General features: G+C 52.9%; 1 protein-coding gene across 1 annotated transcript in view; it reads right to left on the bottom strand.

The window, feature by feature from the left end:
* Window positions 1–1,215: 1,215 nt before the first annotated feature.
* POLR1A (RNA polymerase I subunit A) overlaps window positions 1,216–22,000 on the bottom strand; it is an 83,764-nt gene continuing 62,979 nt past the window's right edge. Inside the window, exons 22-34 of the mRNA XM_024558484.4 lie at window positions 21,271–21,436; window positions 20,214–20,435; window positions 19,189–19,403; window positions 17,051–17,218; window positions 16,053–16,188; window positions 15,497–15,654; window positions 10,214–10,340; window positions 7,036–7,146; window positions 6,101–6,409; window positions 5,075–5,275; window positions 3,718–3,835; window positions 3,025–3,189; window positions 1,216–2,668 (exon numbers count right to left, since the gene is read on the bottom strand). Of these exons, the coding sequence (XP_024414252.2) occupies window positions 2,568–2,668; window positions 3,025–3,189; window positions 3,718–3,835; window positions 5,075–5,275; window positions 6,101–6,409; window positions 7,036–7,146; window positions 10,214–10,340; window positions 15,497–15,654; window positions 16,053–16,188; window positions 17,051–17,218; window positions 19,189–19,403; window positions 20,214–20,435; window positions 21,271–21,436 (2,197 nt within the window). The 3' untranslated portion in view covers window positions 1,216–2,567. The remainder of the gene's footprint in view (window positions 2,669–3,024; window positions 3,190–3,717; window positions 3,836–5,074; window positions 5,276–6,100; window positions 6,410–7,035; window positions 7,147–10,213; window positions 10,341–15,496; window positions 15,655–16,052; window positions 16,189–17,050; window positions 17,219–19,188; window positions 19,404–20,213; window positions 20,436–21,270; window positions 21,437–22,000) is intronic.

Below are 22,000 nucleotides of genomic sequence, written 5' to 3'. Positions count from 1 at the left end.
CTTAAAAATGGTTAAGATGGTAAATTTTGTTAACAGAAATTTTAAAAAACAAAACCCCCCTCTACAGCCTCCAATGGGCACACGTGCAGAAGCCCACACTTTCACAGAAAGTGGGCCGAGGAGGCCCGGGAGGAGCCTGCGTATATCTACCCTTCCTGTATTTGCGGGTTAGGGGACAGCAGAGAGAAAGGACAGTTCAAATTCCAGACTGGGAATGGAAGAAGGTGCTTCAGACATTCCTGTTTCCCTTCGGATTCAGACAGAAGAACCCAGAAAAGGGTGACTAAAAACCAAATTACTGTCGCAAGCAAGTAGGTAGGATGTTGATGCACGCAGGGGCGAGGAGGGGAGGACATGCAGGAACGGTGGTGGCTGCAGCGTTCCCAAGGAGCTCACAGCTTCAGGGAAGCCTGCGAATCCCAGCAAACGATCCTCCTCCGGTCCACTGGAATTAGAAAATAATCATGCAGCTGGACTCACCCTCTTCATGTGTTTTAGCCTGGAACTACTTGTCTCTCAAAAACCCCAATGTGCCCTCAGAGAAGGAGCGCTTACCATACTGAGAGGACAATGTGCCATCTTAAACAGCAAGGGCCTTCTGAAGTGAGAGGATAATCCTGCAGGGGGCAAGGCGAGATCCCTGGCCCACCAGGTGAAAGTTCTGGAATGTCTGCTTACAAACCAGGAATAAGGTGTGTTCTGGGGAGAAACTCAGTAACAGGAAATACGTGGATGGACTGGGCAGGAAGGACAGGGGCTGTCCCCTCACTCTCAAAGCAGGACTGGGACCTGGCCTCAGGGTGCAGTCACGGCCTGTCTGTACTCTGGGCTTGCTCCCTCACCTTTGCACCCTTGGTGCCAGGTGGGGCCGAGCTGATTGCTGTGCTTGTGCCCGGCCTTGGGGGCACACGACCACGTGACCTCCAGCGAGGACTGGCTCCCGCAGCTCTGGTTTGAGTGGACATCAGGTAGTGCAGTGAGTGGCCCCTTACCTCCAAAGTGCTCAGCTTCATCTGTGGTGCAGGGCCCACAGGGACCCTTCTTCCCGTGCCCTCGGAAGCCGTTTGTTCTCCTCTGCGCACCTGCCCTGGCGGGCTGTCTCTGCCGGGCCTTCCCCAGTGTGGCACAGGGGGTCCAGGCTGCGCTCTGTCACGCGTGTAGGGCAGTGATGTTCAACCTTTCTCATGTCATGACAGACATAAACTAACCACTAAATTCAGCAGCATACCAAAAATTTATTTTTTTGCCCATCTGACAAAGAAATACATGTAAGTTTGATTCATTCAGACAGCTATTGTTGTGTTGGCTGTTGTCATTTTTTTATTTATCAATCTATGGGAGGAGGTCAGTGCCCCTGACTAAACAGTCAGGTATCTATCACATGCTCAAAAGTACTTGTGGCACACCGGTTCTGGCCTAAAACCACTGGTCTAGACATAGCAGTGTGGTCACTCTCCCCGAGCAAGGCCTTCCTCCCCACGCCAGACACACACGGCTCCTTCCCACTAGCTTCTGCCCTCCTGACCTCAGGGCCAGAAGCTGACTCAAAAAGGGGATGCTGCAGGGGCTGGGTGGGGTAAAAGCGGGACTGAGCTCTCCCCCCAGATCCTCTGCTAAGAACAGGAAGAAGTTCCAAGATGTGGCTGTGCTGAGAAACCCCAGTCCTGAGCTCCCAAATCACAAATGCAGAACCCACAAGCAAGGAAGGAACAAAAAACCCAAGCTTTCATTTTTCCCCTCCCAATAGCTAGCTCCAGTGATGTTTATTACTCAGCCTGAGCTGGAATAACATTAGACAAAAATAGAAACAGCCTCTGGTTTTACAAAGCCTTTGTCCAAGTTGTCTGACTTTTCAGTTCATGTGGTGGTGCCAGAGATTCAGGGAGCCAGACGGAGCAGGGTCTGCAGAGAGGGGACACGGGCCTTCAGCAGAGCCAGGGAAAGACAGTCAAGCATTTTGTTCAAACAGCGCAGCCTGGCTGGTGACTTGGAGTTTCATGTGTGGAGGTGAGCTGCTGGGGCCCTGGAGAGACCAACCTCAGGTTCAGGGCTAATCTGCTCAAGAAGGACATGTGGCCACATGCCAGCAGCCAGGAGCTGGGTGGGTACTGGACTGTGCCACCCTGTGGTTGGCCTCAGGGAACTCTGTCCCCTGAGGCTGTTACAGCAGGAGGAGCAGGCTGTGGTCTTTTTTTTTTTTTTTTCTCGCTCGAGAGCCCCAGGAATCCTGCGTGCAGTTACTGGCCGCTCACAGCTGCGGACCCCTACCTCCTACCATGGAGGGGCCAGGGATTTCACCTCTGAAGTCTCCTGCTGCACAGGGTAAGGCCCTGCAACCTCAGAGGGACTTGGGATTTGCAAACCTTGTTTATATCCTCAGATGGGGAGGAGCAAGGATGATCAGACACTTTCCTGGGGAAGCTGGTCCAGCCCAAGGCCAGCTGCTCTTTGGAACCCCACATTACTGCTGCGCTCTGCACTGTCACTCTGAACCACTGGGACTCTGGTCTCCTGGTCCTCTCATGTGAAGGCCAGGCCAGGCCAGGCAGAAGGTGCTATGGCAGCTGCTATCTCAGGGGCTGCTTGAGCTCAAACAGGCCTGTCCCGCCTCTGACCACCTTCCCGACCACGAGGCAGGCTGAAGGGGACCTCAGCTCATCGTGGGACCCTGGGAGAGACACAAGCACTTGTTAGTGGTTGAGGGAGAAGCTGTGGGTGATATGAGGGGTGGGGGCTCCACACTGAGGCTAGGTGGATGGGGTGCCGTGGAGGCCACTAGGAGCAGCCAGAGTCTCGGGGGCTGACTGACATTACATGAGGCAGCATGGCTCCCACGTTTGAGAGAGGAAGGCCCCTTTCCCTTTCCTTCAGAACCCAGAGGCTTTCCTGCCTGTGGCCCACCCCTCCCCAGCTGCCTCCTCCAGTGAGATCTCATTGGCGTAGAAGGCATGAGGAAAGGCACCCAAGGAACATGCCCATCTGCCCAGAGCAGATTCCCGAGAGGCCAGAGGCCCGCACACTGACCCATCATGGTGGCCTGCTTCAGGAACTGGAAGCTGGTTTCAAACGTCATCTGCTGCAGAGGGGATGAGTTTGACTGGATCCCAAAGCGGTTCAGCGGCTTGTAAACACCCTCAAAGCACATATAGTCGGCGACAAGGGAGAGATGGCGGGGATCAACTGCAATGCCTGTCACGTGAGCAGCAATGTCAGAAAGGAGGAAGCAGTGACAAGGGGACCTTGGGGCAGAGCTACCTGATATAAGTCGGCACACAGGCTCATGTGTCAGGCCCCAGGGCTCTGCTCCAGCTTCATCACCTGGTCTCTGCCTGACTCTGCCGCCAGTCCTTCCCTTATCCCTGGTCACTAAACTACCTCCCGTGCTCCCAGCCACCCAGCAGCCCAGGAAACACAGGTTCTAGACGGAGGGAGCATGAGACCCAACAGCACATTTGCACTTGGGAAGTGAGACTCTGAGGGCTGCACAGGGCCGAGCTGTGAGGCAGGAGCTCCCTCAGAGGATGGCAGACAAGAAACAAGTGGTGGCTCTCGGTGATGGGACTCGCCACACGAGACAGAAACACAGGTCACTCCTTCCCCATGGTCATTCTCAGGGTCTCCTACAGGCTACCTGCTCACTGCACCCCAACTTCAGTTCCCTGACACCACTGGATGACACCCTGGAATCTCCCGATGGCCGTCCGCAGCGTCTCCTACCGTACACGGCAAACACGTCCTTGATCTCCTTCTCAATCACCCGCAGCGCGGCCTCAATGCCGTACGTGCTGGCCATCGTGTGGATGTCATTGGAATAGAGGCGGCGCAAATCCAGGACCTGGGGGAGGGAAGAGGGACTGATGGGGAGGGCCTGGCCTTGCGCGCCCTCCCACAGGCATGTGCCCCCAGGCTGCGCTGCCTCTTTGTCTGGCAGTTGAGCACAACGGATGACAAAGTGGTGGCAACGTGGCAGAGAGCTGCTGACAGGACCCTGGCTAGGCCCCAAGGTCTGTCTCCTCATTACCACAGCTAAGCGATGACTTGGTACCTGCTTTAGGGTCAAAAGTATTTTTATTTTATTTATTTGATAGAAATACCTGTTTCCTAGGATCAAGGCGTCCCCCGATAGGTGAGGAAAGTTCCCTAGCAGACACACAAGCACCTGTCCAGGGCACAGGCAGCAGGGACAGGCCAGCTCCATGCAGGTAATCTGGGCTGTCAGGGTCCAGCTCAGCCGCCCTGGGGGGCCCAAGGCGGCTCTGCGTGATGGCAGGTACCCCCTGCCCCCATTGCTGAAGACCTTGGAGACCCTGGCGGCTTGTCTGGCCTTGTTTAAACAAACCCCGTGAGGAGGACATGGAGCTCGCCCTGCCGGTGGCTGCCTCTCAGTAGGCGCGAGCCTTCCCACCCTGCCCTTTGGAGAATTTGGTGAAGGGCTCTGGGGCAGAAGGGGCCTTTGCGGGCAGCTGATGTAGAAGTGTGCCAGGTGGGAGGGCTCCGCCGCTTGGTGTGCGCTAGAGGGGTCCTGCTCCTCAGTATTCTCTGGAGACTGACAGAATCTCTGGAGACTGTAGGGGACTCTGGGAAGGGGGAGGAGCCAGGAGAGAGCTCAGAGGCAAGAGCAGGAGTGCTGGTGGGGCCGCTGGGACAGGAGCATGTGGCCTCTGCCAGCGCTGGGCATGGGGGCCAGGCCGGAACCTCGTCTGTGCCCAGGGCCTCCTTTTACAGATAAAGTGAGCAGTACCTAGGCCAGCAAGTGAGCCAACTATTTCTTACAACTGTACTTTGGGAAGGTTTTGATTTTAAGGAAAAGCATGTATACTCAAATTAGTTTGAGAAACTCAGGTTAAAGTTCAGCAGGTTTCTGTACCGCAAGCCTTCACTAGGGTTATGTGCACTGCACACCAACAGGTGGGCCCAGCCATGCAAACTCCGTTTGGGGACTCTGGGCTAGAGGTGCCAGCATCTCAGAAAGGGCCAGGGCAAAGCGGCTAGAGCCTCGCCTCCCGTGGCCTGAGGCTGAGACGATGTGAGGACCTGTCCTGGGCCAGCAGACAGCCTGGACAGGGACGCGCACCTCGGCGTACTTGAACAGCTCTGGAAGGTTGATTCCTTCTGTGTTTAAGATAAGCTCCTTCTCGTTCTTGCTGGTGGTGGTTTCATTCAGGAGGCACCTCGTGATGCCCTTGGTCGCATAGATGACAGCACTGTTGGCCAAGGACATTACCAGGGAGCTCATATCAAAGTTAATCTTCATTAGTGGGAGTTTCACTGTCACCTGCAGGAGGAGAAAAAGCTGAGCCGAGGGAGACAGCCACCCCAAGCCTCACAAAGTGGGCAGAGGCCATGCTGACTAGGTTCCCCAGGGTACTCCGCCAAAGCCCTCTTAGTAAACACCTTGGCCAGGGACAGGTGGCCCTGCTGGGGGAGCTGGGTCAGTGGGTCTGCACCCATACACCCCGGGTGGCTTAACCAACGACACACAGCAGCCATCTCCAGTCACCCAGAGTGGAAAACGATACAGCAATAATTTCACAGCTGTCAGTGAGAACGGTAAAAATCACACAGCTCAACATCGCCCTGGATATCTTTTCAATTACCACCAAGCGTAATACACACGGTTCTGTGTGTGTAATCCCGGACAGTCTCTCGTCTACACTGCCATCTGGGAACCACTGAGCTGGGGCAAAGCACAAAAAGGCCACCCTGTGGAGATGTCTAGGCATTCAAAGCACCCAGCCTGTGAGGGAACGAGGTTGTCCCCAAGTTGGAGACCAGGGCGACAGGTGTAAGAAATAAAGTACTCCTGCTGGCCTCTAAGACAACTTCGAATACGTTAACACTTTGCTGTATGGAGGACTGACTGAGGCGACATGTCTGAAAGTACCTACAGGGCCTGACAGATCAGACCCCACACAGACTCTTCTTGAGAAATCAGAGAGAAGGGAAAGTCACATTTGCAAGGCCGTGATTTGGGGCAGAGGGTCCACAGCTGCCACCACAGTCTGAATTTAAGGGACCTGGGATTAAAAAGAGAGCAACCAACTCTCCCCGCTGCCCCAGCCCTGCCCCTCACCCCCACCATGGCACCGACCCCACCGACCTGGCACCACAGGCTCTCCTCACTGTCATACTGATAGTCCTCTATGAACGGGTGGGATTCGCGTACAGCCTGTACCCGGTGCTCCACGGCCTCCGCTCCCTCAGGCTCCTGGCTGCAGGTGGGCTTCCGGGATTGTCTTACAAGTGGAGCAGGGAGCAAGTTCTCCTTGGGGCCTGAGCCTGCCTCTTCTTCATCTGGCTCCTGGGCCCTGTGGGCGCCTTCCCCACGGACATTCCCTTCCTCTGGCACATCTTCCACGTCATTCTCCTCCCTGTCCTCCTCCTCCTCTTCCTCGCTCTCATAGTCAACCTGGCAGGGGACAGGGGGCAGGCTGCGTCACTGGGGCCACCCCATCCCTCCACACCAGGCCTACAGACACCTCATCTGCCTGGCCCTCCCATGTCCCACCTGCTGCACATGGCCTGGGCTGCCTTCTTCCTTTCCACCTTGGCCCTCCACCTGGGAATGCCAGCCCTCCCATCCCCATGTCCCCTCCTCTCCCCACCTCGAGTTCTCTTTCCTCTGAACTCCCACAGCCCCTCTAACCTGCCCTTTGTCCTTGCCGCCATCGTGACAGTAGAGGGCTGTTTGGGGGGAGGGGAGGGAGGTATATTTTCACTTATAATAGTAAAAAAAAAAAAAGAGGCAGTCAGACTTTGTCTCCTTGCCAAAGCTGCTGGGTCTTTGAAACTGATTCAAATCCAGGGACAGCCAGACCCAAAGGGCAGCCCTGGGATGGCACCCTGCCCAACATCTACCCCAAGAACACCATCTCAGTTGAGAGGTGTGCTGGGCAGGCTGGTTTTGCTTCAAGATTCCTGATAGGTTCCAGCAGATACAAAGGAGTGGCCTTGCGTGTTGGGATGATCCCTTGGGTATGACGGAGAAGGAGGGATGTGGCCACAGCCCCTGCATCCCAGCCAGAGTCCCCTCACCTCTTCTTCTTGCTTCTCCTTGCGTTTGACATCAGAGGCATCAGCATCTCCCTCCTCAGCTTCAGCATCCACTATGTGTTCCTCCTCTTCCTCATCACCTTCCTGTTCTCCCTGTGATGTGAGGACAAAGAGGAAAAACATTAGCTCCAATATCTAATGCCTGGCAAATCTATCTACCCAGCCACTAACCCATCCATCTACTCTTCTATCCACTCACCCATCCATCCAGCCACCTACCCTTCCACCTGCCCACCTTCTACCCACCTACCCAACCCAAGGCAACCATCCAGTATCTATATTGTGTTAGCCCTGATTCCACACCTCCTATTCAGTCTTCATCTTCACATGTCAACTGCAAAATCTTGCATTTAAAAAAAAATTTTCAGGATTTTTGGCCAAGATGGAGGCATAGGTAGATACACTTTGTTCCTTGCAAACCCAAAATAAGGACAACTAATTAAAAACAAAAACAAAAAAACCCCGAACTGCCAGAAAATCGAACTGTATGGAAGTCCGACAACCAAGGAGTTAAAGAAGAAACATTCCAGACCAGTAGGAGGGGAGGGACAGGCAGCGGGGGTGGAGAAGACGCACTGCAAGGTGGCGGATAGGGGACTAGGTGGGTGAGGCGGCGCCTGACAGCCCCACATTCGTGTGCAGATAAACCGGGAGGAACAACTGAGGAGTGACACAGACCACGCAACCCAGGGTTCCAGCGTGGGAAACTGAAGCCTCAAAATCTCTGGCTATAAGAACCTGTGGGGGTTGCAGCGGCAGGAGCAACTCCCAGCCTCACAGGAGAGTTGCTTGGAGAGACCCACAGGGTCCTAGAACGTACACAAGCCCACTCACCAGGGGATCAGCACCAGAAGGGCCCAATGCACTTGTGGGTAATGGGGGAAGTGACTGAAAGTGGGGCGAGAACTGAGCAAGCAACATTGTTCCCTCTCAGACTCCTCCCCCACAGACAGCGCCACAACACAGCCAGGTAGGTTGCGCCCCACCCTGACGAATACCTACAGCTCTGCCCCTTACAATGTAACAGGTGGGCAGAGACGAAGAAATATGGCCTAACTGAAAGAACAGATCAAAACTCCAGAAAAAGAGGTAAGTGATGAGGAGATGGCCAACCTATCAGATGCAGAGTTCAAAACACTGGTAATCAGGATGCTCACAGAAATGGCTGAGTACTGATGCAAAATAAAGGAAGAAGTGAAGGCTATGCAAAGTGAAATAAGGAAAAATATATGGGGAACTAACAGTGACGGGAAGGAAACTGGGACTCAAATCAACAATTTGGAGCTGAAGGAAGAAATAAATATTCAGTTGGAACAGAATGAAGAAACAAGAATTCAAAAAAATGAGGAGAGGCTTAGGAACCTCTGGGACAACTTTAAATGTTTCAACATCTGAATTATAGGGGTGCCAGAAGGAGAACAGAAAGGGCAAGAGATTGAAAACTTATTTGAACAAATAATGAAGGAGAACTCCCCCAATCTGGTGAAGGAAATAGATTTCCATGAAGTCCAGGAAGCTCAGAGAGTCCCAAAGAAATTGGACCCAAAGAAGCACAAACCAAGGCACATCATAATTACATTCCCTAAGATGAAAAATAAGGAGAGAATCTTAAAAGCAGCAAGAGAAAAGGAGACACTTACCTACAAAGAAGTTCCCATAAGATTGTCAGCCAATATCTCAAAAGAAACCTTGTAGGCAAGAAGGGGCTGGAAAGAAGTATTCCAACTCATGAAAGGCAAGGACCTATAGCCAAGATTGCTCTATCCAGCAAAGCTCTCATTTAGAATGGAAGGGCAGATAAAGTGCTTCCCAGATAAGGTCAAGTCAAAGGAGTTCATCATCACCAAGCCCTTATTATTTGAAATGTTAAAGGGACTTATCTAAGAAAAAGAAAATCAAAACTATGAACAGTAAAATGACAACAAACTCACAACTATCAACAACTGAATCTAAAAAACCAAAACAGAAACAAACTACGCAAACAACTAGAACAGGAACAGAATCACAGAAATGGAGATCACATGGAGGGTTATCACCAGGGAGGGGAGAGAATAAAGGAAAAGGTACAGGGAATAAGAAGCATAAATGGTAGGCACAAAATAGACAGGGGGAGGTTAAGAATAGTATAGGAAATGTAGAACTCAAAGAACTTATATGTACGACCCATGGACATGAACTAAGGAGTGGGGGGATGCTGTAGGGAGAAGGGTACAGGATGGAGGGGAATAAAGGGGAGAAAAAAATGGGAAACTTGTAATAGCATAATCAATACTTAAAACAACTTTTTTAAATGCCAAGATTTTCCAAGTCATTGAAAGAAGATAGTGCAGAATATTGCTCCAAATCTTTTGTTGCAGGTGGAGACAAAGACAAAGGATTGTTTTGGTGGAATACTGAGCATTTTAAAAACCAAACATTTATACCTTTCTCTTTCTGACCCTGGCTCCTAGTTTCCTAGTCTCCTGAGATCACAGAGCAGGCAGGGCCCGTGCTCGTCTTTGTTGCAGCCCCATGTAAGGCAGGCTCGCTGCATCAGCACAGCCTACTGCTGCACGCACAGCTCCACAAACTGCTGGCTCGCACGACACTCGGGGTCTGTCCCCATACTGCCGCGGGTCCCCTGGCAAATGAGGTATTATCACTGCTGCACTCTTTTGTCTCCAGTGGCTTTTTCCTTTTTTGTCACTAAAGTCCAACTTCTCTGCTTCAAAATCTCTCTCTGGTCCCTGCCAGTGCCCTGTGGGCCTGAGTTCATTGGACCTAGGTAAGCCGAAAGGCAGAGAAAATTGAAACAGAAAAAGAACTTCCAAAAGCCCAGCAAGGTACCATTACTTGGGATAAAAAAAATCACTTATGGAAGGGTCCTTCAGAGTGGACAGATGAACAAGCTGGGGCCCTGGCCAGGGCCAGCCAGACCATGCCGCCTCCCCTGCGTTGCCCACCACACCTGAGAAGTCACTGTTGCTTCTCAGCTCTCGGCACAGCAGATAAATGCTAAGGTAAGTGGAGAGATGGGCCAACGCCAACAAGGGGCTGAGGAACACTGAGAATAGCCATGGACCCTTCCCAGAAGAGAAGACTAAGTGAGCCGACACCCCAGTTTCCAGCCCTGGGACCCTCCCTGTGCCAGTTCCCAAAGGCCTCTGGGGGATCCACTCACCCGATTCCTCCCTGACTCCCCAGTGTTGTCTAGATCCCGCTGGGTAGCTCTTCGAGTGTTCACGCTTCTGAAGGCAGATGCTTTGTTACTCTTCTTCCTGATGGACTCCACCAGAGTTTTAAAGAATCTAGAGCCAGAAGAAAGCCATGCAATTCTGTTCCCTAACAGCATCCCACTCTCCCCTTGCTGCAGGGGTCAGATGTTCTGCCCAAGGACCTCACACCCACCTGGGCCGACACTGGGAATTTATATCCCACACGAGGCCTGGCCTCTCCGACCAGCTCGTTCCCCCCCTCTGGCTGTTTCTGAATGGTATGCGCACGTCAGGAAGAACACAGCCCCACGGCCCAACTGGCCCGGTCTGAGCACGTGGTCTGCCACTCCCAGGGAGCACAGCTCAGAGCCAGGCAGGCTCCTGAGCTCTACCTCCCTCGTCTGTGAAATGCGGGTGTTAGTACGTTTTCTGCAATCTTGTTTTAAGGAACCGGAAGTCGCACTATGCTCGACACCTGTCACAGGGCCTGGCAGAGCGGGTGCTCAGTAAATGACAGCTACTGGTGCGGCTGTGGCTGTTGTCTAGCAAACAGCAGAATCTAAAGTAGGAGAGGGGAGGCCAGCAAGCACGAGGACCTTCCCCTGTCCACCGCCGTGCAGCTCCGGAAAGTGATGCTGGGCCCACGAACCCCCGGGCCTGACAGCTCCCGGCTCCAGTGCAGAAGTGAAAGCGCTACGATGTGGAAAAGCTCACTGGAATCTCAAAGGCAGTGATAACTTATATGCTGTGGCAATAAATCCTGTCACCAGGTTAGCGCCAAACCAATTTCAAAGAACCAATTCAAGCACAGTCTAGGGGGCCTTTCCTGACCCCAGGCCCCTTCCTCCTGAGATATTTTTTTATGCTCCCTTAGGGCTTCACCTCATCCCTCACTCCCCTGCTTCTTTGTCCACATAATCTCTTGCCTGTCTCCTTCATCGGTCTAGAGCAGCATACCGAAATGGACTGCTTTTAATTATGGAAAGTATCAGGTGCCTCCAGCGTCCAGGCAACCATCCCGTATCCTCTGAGCCTCTACCGTACCTATCATGTGACCTGGGGCAAATCGAGGATGAAGGACAGGAACTCAGAGTCTTAATTTTAAAAGCAGGCAGGTCAAATGTTTATTATTTTGCTCATTATAAACAAAAAAACCTGCTACTTTTCCTTCTCATTTTTTTTCAACTTTTAAAATTTACATGGTTTTCCTGGGTTTTATGCCCTTGGCAGAAAAAAGACTCCTTACCCAGTACTCTGGGGTGGAGCTCGGTCACTAAGCACTGGGCACAGAGATGACAGGGCCAGACTGGGGGGTGGGCATGCTTGACCTTAGCAAGACACAATACAACTGGGAAGTGGGGGCCCCAGAGATGCTGCTGAAAGGACGGGCTCTGATTCAACACCCTGTCCCAGTGGAGACTAGAGAGGAGGGCTCTGGTCTCACCTGTGCACTGAGCCCGCTCCCACCTCATACCTGGTCACTGAGCACAGTGGAGATGAGACGGGGCGGACAGAGGTGGGAGCACTAGGCCTGAATGGCAGCTGCTCCTTACCTCCACTGCTGCGGGTGCTGCTCTGACTCAGCAGGCGGTCACTTTGTGGCAATGTCACTCACCTGAGGCTCTTCCCCCAGCGTTTAAGCCCCTACAACTATCCCAACCCTAATTACATATCTGCTCGCACCATCTCTGTGTTTGCTCTGCAAATAATTGTCCCAGTCCCTTATCTAACACGAGCTGCATCCCCCCCACCCCACCCCACGGAAAGGTTGGGTCCAAGTACAGATGTAATTCTCCCAAGAGACCTCCCCTAATCTCCACAGCTGGGGATCCTTCCTACCTTGCCTGCCTCTTTTGGTGAACAAGACTGGTGCAGAACATGAGAGAAGGCGAGAAAGTCGACTGAACACCTGGCCAGTAAGTGGCAGACACATTACCGGTGTGCTAGAGTTCTCCTGGAGGTGCAAACAGTTTGCCCTTCTCTGATTTTGCCAAGAGCAAGGGGACTGAAGGCCCACAGTGGCTGCGCTAGGAAGGGCTGGCTGTTTGTCAGACCGTGGCAACTGAAAGGGAACAGGAGGGGCAGGCTGCAGAGAAAGCTCCCATTCCACATAAATAACTGTAAACAGAACGTGACCCTTGGCCGTCTCTGAGAGTGCCTGGCAAGAGCCCCACCACCTGCTGTTTTCACAGTCAGACTCACAAGGGTGATGACTGCAGATGGCCAATTCGGTCAATTCATGGCTGGGCCCGGAGGCCAGAACTCAACCCCCTGACTCTACTCAGTGCTCTTTCCACTTCACCTCCTCCAGCCCATCTTTCAGACACTTTACACAAGTACTCAATGTGACAGGTGACAGCACAAACACCGAGGGGGCCTCAAATGCTTACGTGTCTCCCTCACTGTTTATCTATTTTGGCTTGTTTCCTACCTGCGTCAGAATAGTCTCACGAACCCTCGTGCACTGTTGGTGGGAATGCAAATCGGTGCAGCCTCTATGGAAAACAGTGTGGAAGTTCCTCAAAAATTTATAAGTGGAACTGCCTTATGATCCAACAATTCTACTACTGGGTACCACCTGAAAAATCCAAAACACTAATTCGAAAAGACAGATAAAAAATAATGAAATCTTGCATCTGTGATGACATGCATGGACCCAGAGGGTACGCTAAGTGAAGTCAGCCATCCCGAGAAAGACGAATGCTGTGTGCTTTCACTTCTAAGAGGAATCTAAAACCAAAGCAAACCAAACCAAACCAAACCAGGACTCACAGAACAGATGGGTGTTCCCAGAGGAGTGGGGTGGAGTGAAATGGATAAAGGGGATTAAGAAGTTATAAACTTCAGTTATAAAATAAATAAGTCGTGGGGATGTGATGTACAGCCTGAGAAATACAGCCCAAAATATTGCATTAACTTTGTGAGTGACAGCTGGTAACTAGACTTACTGTGGTGACCATTTCACAATGCACCCCAGTGTCTAGTCATTATGCTGTACACCTGAAACTCATGTAGGATCGCATGTCAATTATTCCTGAGTTAAGACCAGTGCCATGATCTCACAGCTGGGAGGGATAACGGGGAGAAAGGGAGGGAAGAAGAGAGAAAAGGGAGTAGAAGAGAGAGGTGGGGGAAGGGATGGGAGGGGGGAGAGGGAGGGGGGAGAGAAAGGGAGGAGAAAGTTTCTCGTGGGCAGGGTTACTCTTTTACAGGCACACTCCCATTTCCTGGGTCTGTAAGGGGCCCTGACGGGAGCCTTGCCACCCAGACCTGACAAAGGTAGTCCAAGCCACAACCCAGTCCACTGCTGCTGCTTCCCTCACCTTTGGCCCCTTCTGCTGAAGTCACAGAGTAGCTCCACCAGGAGCTACTGTACCCGCCTCTGTTTATCACAGCTCTTCAAGCGCACAAAAAAATACAAAGTAGGAACACAAAAGGTATTTCACTGCTAGGAAGAAGCCAGGGTTGTCCCTCATCAAGAAGAAATTTTTAAGCAGTGATGGATTTTCAACCCCGCAAGATAGGGCGAGTAAAAAGAACTCTATGCACAGCCCGGTGCACGCCTCCTGCAGACCTACCGCTCTGCAGGCCTTAAATGACTGGAAATGAGGCAGACCATCCAACGCCACCTCTTCTGCTAATTCTCAAGAGGCCATGTGATCCTAATTCCCATCACTCAGAAAAGGGCTGCCTCGCCAGCACAAACATGCGGGGCCCTTAGGAAGTACGCTCCTCCCTGTTAATTAGTGAGCTGGCAGGCCGGTGCACAGATGGGTCTCCTGTGACATGGCCCAGCAGCACGAGAGCATGGGGACCACCTGACAGAATGAACCTTCCTTACCCAGGCATACAGCAGTGCAGGTGTTCCCCGAAGCCCAGTCAGCAACACCTCCACCCAGGGCTCATGTAAACAGGGACAGGCTCTGCCTGGTCAGTGACTGACATCCAAAGGGCTGACTTCACATCCAAGCTCACCTACCACAGCTCCCACTGGCCTAAATGCCACCTGTTTGGAGGGCCAGACTGAAGCCAGCTCACATCTTCAGGAGCAAGGAGAGGGGGCCCAGGGCAGGACAGCCACCCTCTCCTGGCCACGCTGCCTTGTGACCTGACGCTAATGGGAGTCACTCAGTAAAGGCTGGTGGGACAAAGGAATGCAGTGGACTTTCTGCCTCTACTCTGCTGCCACTGGTTCTCTGTTTCTAACCAGCACGGAGAAGACCTGACCAGTGGTGTAGATTAGAAGCCGTGGTCAGTGGTCTGCGCCCAACTCCTGCCAACAGTTGGGATCTATTTGGGCCTCACCAGGCTTTTAAAAAGATACGTACGTTAGTTGCTGATATTTAAAAATTAGGAGACTTCTTACTTACAAAAGCAAAAGCAAGTAACTAAACCACCAAAGACAGAAAAAAGATTGGGGGTAGGGGGCTTTTTCTTTCTTAGTTTTTGAATCAGAAGATCTGGCCCATGTTCCCACCCACTGGGGGCAGGTTCTGCACACTCTAGTCTGCCTCGGGCTTCCCAACCTGCTTCACGGGCCTCTGCCACCCTCGGGGCCCTGCAGCCACTTCAGTTTGCATCCCTCCGTCTGTGGTCAGCTGGCTAGTCAAAGGGTTTCACTGGCTCCGCCTGGCTGGCCCCACCCTCCCACTGCTACGTACTCCGCAGTGTGGCCTGTGGTTTTCAAATGCCCAACAGTGACTTGGACCTGAGAGAAAAAGGATCCTCATTCTCCCCACCAGAAGGCACCTAGAATTTCTCTCTGGGAAGTGGAGGAAACCCCAGTTACAGAACTGGCATTTATGAGCAGTGGGCCACAGGCATACTGCTCTTAACAGGATACAAATGTATCAGAAACTGCATTACATCATCAGCTGCCTGGAATTACATCATGTCAAAAATTAACACCAAGCACTGGTCTGACACCACAGCAGCACCACTGTGATGGGGCTCATTTCTCTTTCAGGGGACACACACTCCCATGTCTCAGAGCTTTCAAACCCAAGAACACCAGACTCTTCACCCAGAAGGAACAGGGTTTAGGAAGTGGTATGTGGTCAGTGCAGTCACACCTGCAAGACACAGGAGGGGGGTGGTTTCCAGGTCAGCCTGCAGGGCTTGCTGTTTTCCTGAGCCCTTCCCACAAAGAACTAATTTGTGTTCTTGAGCCCTAATCTCCGAGAGTCCCTCAGCCAAGAGGGCTCAAGATTCACAACAAAGTCCACCGACAAAGCGGCCGGAGTCCTGACCTTGTTTCCATGAAGTGCAGAATGTCCTCGGGTCTCAGGCACTTCTCCTGCTGGTAATACGTGTAGGGCAGGAACTGAAACCGCAGCTGGTACACCCGGAACTTGTTCTGTTTCTCTCCCATCCAGAAAGACTCCTGGACATCGATTTTCTGCAACACCTAGACCCAGACACACAGGGAGAACCCAACTGGCCCAGGTACCAAGGCATTACAGGTGGGTCATGGAAAGCCTGAGGACTTGGAGGGAGTTTCTTTGGGATTTGGGCCCACAGCCTATAGGCCACCCCCAGAGAAAGGCTGCAGGGGGTGGGCCATGGCTCTGGCAGGGCTAGCCTAGGAAGTGTTTGTATTTTAAGGCACCCGAGAATGCTACATAGCTAATGCTTACTTTTACAGCTTGCTGGCCCATCCCTGCTCAGCACCTGGCAGGGAGAGCTTCCCTCTCATTGGTGGGAGTCTAAGGCCAGGGTCTGAACCACCCGCGAAGCCATCATTCACGGATGGGAGGACACAGGAGAAGGCTTGCCCTGTCTACAGCAGGTCTGAGGGACAATTACCTCCCCTAAGCACACCCTGGTGAGCTGCTTCTTCAGGCTTTTGACTCTCTTCAGTGCCTTTTTGGTGTTGAGGACGGGCACGCTCATCATGGGTGTCTTGATGTTGGCGCTGGCCACCATGAGAATCTCCCTCAACCTGTCACAGAACAAGGGCATCTGATCACAAAGAGGCACCCAGATCCCCTACCTGTGTGAGGCCTTTCTTGTCAGAGCTCTTTGGGATCTGAGAGAGACCTTGGGGTCTTGCAGGGAAAAGTCCCCGCTCTGGCCCGGGGAGTGACAGCAAGGGACTCCCATCAGTTTCCTCCACTGGAGCATGTTTCCTTAAGGACAGGCCTGTGTCTTATTCTTGCTTCTTATCACCTGTGCCTTGCGTACAGCAGGTGCTTACTAAGAGCTTACGGAATGAATGAAAGGTAATTAGCGTCTGCAGTGCTCCTACTGGGTGCAGGCACCATGCTCCAGGCCTTGCCCGTGAGCTCAGCCTGACTCCACAGTAGGGTGGGTCCCCCACAGGCGAGGATCCTGAGGCTGAGGAAGCTAAGGAACCTGAGAAGATGGCAAGGCCAGGCAAAAAATGCAAGTGGCCCGTTCTTTCCTCTCGCCTCCTGGCCACCATCCTGCCAGATGAATACATTTTTCCGAAGGGCCAGGGCCACTGTAGGCCACATTCTAGGTGGGTGGTGCCCCAGAGTTGGGCAACCAGGTGGCACGGGATGGGGCTTGCGAACATCATCTTCCTGAGTCCTGACCCCAGGAGTATGAAGTTTTACAACCACCCCGTGTTACTCTGACACAAGAGTTGGCAGAGGGATAAATGGAGATTCTAAGAGGTCACCCACAGAAACTGCACAGAAAAGCTGGATTCTGGAAATCCAACCCTGATCCCCACTTTGATGAGACCCTGTCTTTTAGTCAGGCACCCACACTCTAATTAAATGAGTTCTTCCCCAAAAGTGGGCTAGGACAGACCCACATCAGGCACCCTCGTAGCCTACCTCGGAATGCCCAGGGTGACATTCATCTCGCCTCTGCCAGCGAAGTGGAAGGTGTTCAGGGTCATCTGTGTGGAGGGCTCCCCAATGCTCTGGGCAGCCAGCAGGCCCACCGCCTCGCCCGGGTCGCACAGCGAGCGCTGCCACTTCAGCTGCAGCAGGGTCCTCAAACTGGAAACCGGGCAGGGGACAACAGAGGTTAGGAGCAGACGCTGCCCTGTTAGAGCGCTGTCGGGACGTGTTCCCACCACCCAAAACTGGGGTGCATGGAACTATTCCTTCTCCTTTCTGGGCTGGCAATTGCTAACAAGTGATCCTCTAACCCTTAAATTCCTGGTAGTGACCCTGAAATGTCCTAAATTACCCAGTAGATCCCAGGGGGGTGACTAAAGCGCTAGATGCCTGTGCTTCGACTGCTTATGTCCTCCAAGAATGTCACGCGTCCACACTGCGCCAGCACAAACCCCCAAAGCAGTGAGAATGTCTGAGCTCACCAGTCACATTTTCCTTTGTTAATTCCTTCCCCCCCTCAGTTGGGACAGTTTGGAGAAGGCTTAAACCTCCTGCCGTATTAACTAGAAAAAGGTTCACTGAGCGACTATGGGGACTGGGAGGACAGGTGGCAGGTGCGTTTATTTTCTCCATTAGTGAAACCACTGCCACATCAGAGATATGCGTGCTTTAGAATTTTGTAATTACTAGCCGTCTTTCCTTTTAGAACAGCCGTGGGAATACTGTAGTACCCCCCACACACACACACGGCATAAGGAAAGGCTCAACAAATGGAGACTAAGTGGACGAATGTGTGAATGCAGAAGAAGTCAACAAAACGCCTCTATGCAAGTTCCTTTTAAAAGTCACACTTTTCATAACCTGATGTGTCTTGTCTCCCAATTACTTCAATCCATTGAGGTTTGAGCACACATCAGTATTCCTGTCAGAAAAAAACCTTCAGATACTCCCAGGAACTTTGGAGTTGCACCCAGAGCATGCTACTTGCTGACACGTCCCCGCAAGAGCCATTGAGGCAGAACTGCAGTCCCCTCTTGGCCCTGCAAACCCGTGTGATGCTTCCCAGGCCCAACCTCTCCACACCGCTGATGTGCAGCTGGAGGGAGGACCAACATGGACTTTCGGAGAGTAAAGAGCAGCACCCTGAGCTGCAGGGGAGCAAGCGAAGGGGCTGGGGGACCCAGGACTTAAAGCACCACTGGCAGCTGTGTTAACCAGCATGACCTATTCTATCTGGAAATCTGAGGCCTGGCTGGAGGAATCACTTTAAGGGGTACAGAGAAAGCCCCGTCACTCCCATCTAGGTCTTCTCCTCCAGTGTCTGTCTCTGCTCCTTGCTCTTCCTGAGTCTCATTTCCCAGTGGTAGTCCCTGGGCTGTGTCACCCTCTCCAGGCACCTGGCGGGTTTCACCAGGGGCAAGACCAGCAGCCAGGATACAGCAGGTGATCTCAGTCTTCCAGCTCTTCAGGCGAGGCTTCGTGAGCGAAGTGGGAAGGACCCCTGACTACCCCCCAAGACCAGCCCCCAGCAGGCATTCCTTTGGGGGCACTCTGGATGTTTTATCTCCGTTGAGGCTCAGTGCTGGTTTGTGTCTGGCTTCCCACTGCTAAGACCACAGGACTCTTTTTTTACGGTTTTATTTTTCGTGTGCGAAAATACGCAAACTGAGGACAGCATGTGGTCCTTCTTCTTTAAGGCTTTGAAACCCAAAGCTCAAAGGATCATTGGAGTAATAAGATCCAACCCCTCACAAAAGGCTAAGACATGGTGTCACGAAGGGAGAATGGTTTGCCCTCAGTTGGAGAGTTGGTGGCCACGGAGTGGCAGTTGGGCTCCCTGACTCTGAATTAGCCACACCCATCACACTGAACTTGAGAGGGGCCATTTCTGCAAGCCTCTGTCCCCAGAGCTCTCTTCTCTGTCCTGGCCCAGATGAAGATGTCCACTCCTGCCTACCTGCTCTTGTCTCCTGTCCCAGGGCCCCCAGGTGCCCTTCTGTTTCACTTCCCTCCCTCCTGCTGGGGTCTCGAACCCAGGAGGCTGCCCTCCTCTTCTGCAGTGGGCAGGGAAGGGCCAGACAGCAGATTTTTTCCTTTGCACGTACCGAGCAACAAATCAATGTCATTACCTGTCAAGAGAAAGATCTGACTTCTCAAAACTCTTCTCTGCTTGAGATGCCCACTCGCAAATATAATCATCCACCCTTTTTTCAAATGTTTCTGACACCGATGCAAAGTAGATGTCTGGGCGCCAGACAGACAGACTGGGGTCCAGACAAGGAGCTGCCTTCTTCTGGTATTTCCTTCGGCTCTGCTCATCTAACTCACTCCACATCCTCAGCATCTGCAAGGAAGGACGGGGCTCAGCCACACTGGAGGACACCAGGAATGGCTTCTTTTCCTGGGACATCCAGTAGGATAAGGAGAATCAAAGGCAGTGGCTTCAAGTGAGAGTGGGGGAAACAGACAAGAGCCCTGATTACAAAGAAAAAACCAACTCAACATTTAAAATAGGGGGAAACGGAATCTGTCCCAGGCCTGGCTGCTTGACTACCATTCTACAGGCTCTTCGTCCAGGGCCATGCAAACACAGGCAGGGTGACCGGTAAGTTAACGTCCAAACCAGGGCTCTTTCAGAATAATACAGGGCACTACTAATAATAACACTAGGATAAGAGGCGAAGCCGGGACTGCCCTAGGCTAACCAGGACAGTCATGGTGAGCCAAGTGATCCCTGTTTGCACCTCTCTGGGCTTTCACACCCCCGGTACCCCAAGGCTGTCCCACAGCAGCTGCTTCACAGTGCCCCCTGCCTCCCGGGTCCCAGCAGAGAGGGGAAGGTGAGAGAGGGAACCCTGGCATTCACCTCCCACCCTCTCTAAGGAGCCTCTGCCCACAGCCACCGCCCTGCTCCTTCATTCCTGGGTGGCGGGGGACCAAGGGTAACAGTCCCAGCTAGTTTCCTTGAACCCTGCCCACACCTTTGCAGACTGCCCTCCTTCAATTGCTATTTGAGTGCCACGTGTTTCCTGACAGCAATTGAAGCCAGCCTTCATCCTTATACCTTCTATTAGGGAGACAACCCCTCACTCCCTCACCTCCTGGCTGAGGCCTATATGCGCTGGGCACTGGGGAAATGGCCCCCCCGAGTTACCTGGTGAGTCCCGGGGCTGCGGCCAAGCTGATTCGTGTCCTGGAGGTCCAAGGCTTTCACAGCTGCCTGAACTTTCTGGGAATAACTCAGGAAGGCACCTCTTCTCTGTGGGGTGTTGGGATGCTTGCTCTGCCATTTTTTGATGGCTCTGAAGTGGCGGAGAGCTTTTTGGGGATCTGCTCTGGATAAAACTTCATGGAGATGCTTCGATTTCATTATTACCTAAATAAACGAACAACCCACACACACATACACAAGACCAAAAAGATGAAAGCATGACCCGAGGGCCACGTCACACAACTTCACGGGCCCAAGATGGCCTGTGTGGAGCTCTCATGACATCTTTCAGAGGGTCCCCTCTCTGTGCAAACCAGACTCGGGAGCTCTTGGGAGACATGGTCCCAGGAGCTGAGCGGTCGGGGGAGAGAATGGCGCACAGAGAACCCCTTCAGGACACAGGGGAGTTTCTAGGAAGGAAGAACAAGTGATGCCCCAGAGCTCTGGGGTAGGTGCTAGGATGGAAAGGAGCTGGCACTGAGTGCAACCTTAATCTGGCCACCTGCCGCGTAACTCTGGATAGGCCTCATCAGTTTCAGTGTCCCCCCCAACAAAATGGGGTGACTGCTCAGTCAACCGTGATGGTCACTCCTGGGGCAGTGAGGTATGGCATGAAAACCACACGCCTGTGTCATGGGTGTGGCTGTGCCACTCACCAGCCGCTCACTACAGCTCTGGTCCTCAGCTGCCTCAGCTGTGACACATGCAGAGGAAGAAAGGCCCCTTTCCCCAGGTTACAGTGAGGGAGACACCCAGACACTGTCCACAGTGTGCTTACGTTAGGGTCCCGCAAATGCCCCTAACGGCAGCTGTTGTTTTGGAGGTGCTCACGCCTTTCTGCCATCTCAGAGTCCATAGACGGAGTATAAAAACGGCAAGTGTTTCACAGCATCAACTGGTGCTTTATAAACTCTTTCAGCTCTATCCTCTACGGCCACTATAGCTGGGGGCAAAGCTTGGAGGGCCCGCCACCCCTGGCTGCTGGGGGTCTGGCACCCACCTCATAGTTGCTGGCGAGGAAGGGGAACTGCTTGGGCTGTAAGAACTGAGTCTTGGGGATGTCCAGGCCGTCCTCCCCATACAGGAACTGCACGACACTGCCATCACTATCTCGGACTGTCAGATCATACTGGACGACGAGACCCTCCAGATGCTTGATGATGCACCTGTATGGAGACCTGGCTCAGGGCCCACCAGGCTCACCACTCCCAGGGTGGGGCCTGGGGGAGGCAGCGGGAGGTGGAAAGGGGACTGCTGTTCTACAGCAAAGCTCCACTCTAGGACTGTCGGCCTCCAAGGCCCCAGGCTCTGAGCTACAGCATCTCCCAGCGAGCAGCTGCAGCTGTGTGCCTGAGAGGTTGGCTGCCACTGCTGGGCCCTAGCTCCCCTCTGCAGCCCCCGCTGCCAGGACTACTGCCTGCCATTTCACTCTGTCACACTGCAGAGCTCCCCAGGGATCAGTGTCCTTACAGGCACAAGGCAGGCAAAGCAGTGGGGCCATCTGCCCACCCAGTGCTTCTCCAGAGCTGTCAGCCTAGAGATGCTGCCAGTCAGGGACACTGAACAGGCATTAGGAACTAAATGCAGATGTGATATCCTGAACCCAGAACCCTTTCCCCTCGGTTCTCCCAGTGGTTAGCCACCTACCTCAACCTCCCCTTTGCTGCCCTGGTGCTGGCCCCTCTGCCTTGGTTTCTCCTCCTGCCACTTTAAGAGGCTTCCTAAGAGCC

The sequence above is a fragment of the Desmodus rotundus genome, chromosome 5 (assembly GCF_022682495.2).
Source record: "Desmodus rotundus isolate HL8 chromosome 5, HLdesRot8A.1, whole genome shotgun sequence".
In the NCBI taxonomy this organism is placed as follows: Eukaryota; Metazoa; Chordata; class Mammalia; order Chiroptera; family Phyllostomidae; genus Desmodus; species Desmodus rotundus.
The sequence above is the reverse complement of the archived record's forward strand: the minus strand, read 5'-3'. Positions and strand labels throughout refer to the sequence as shown.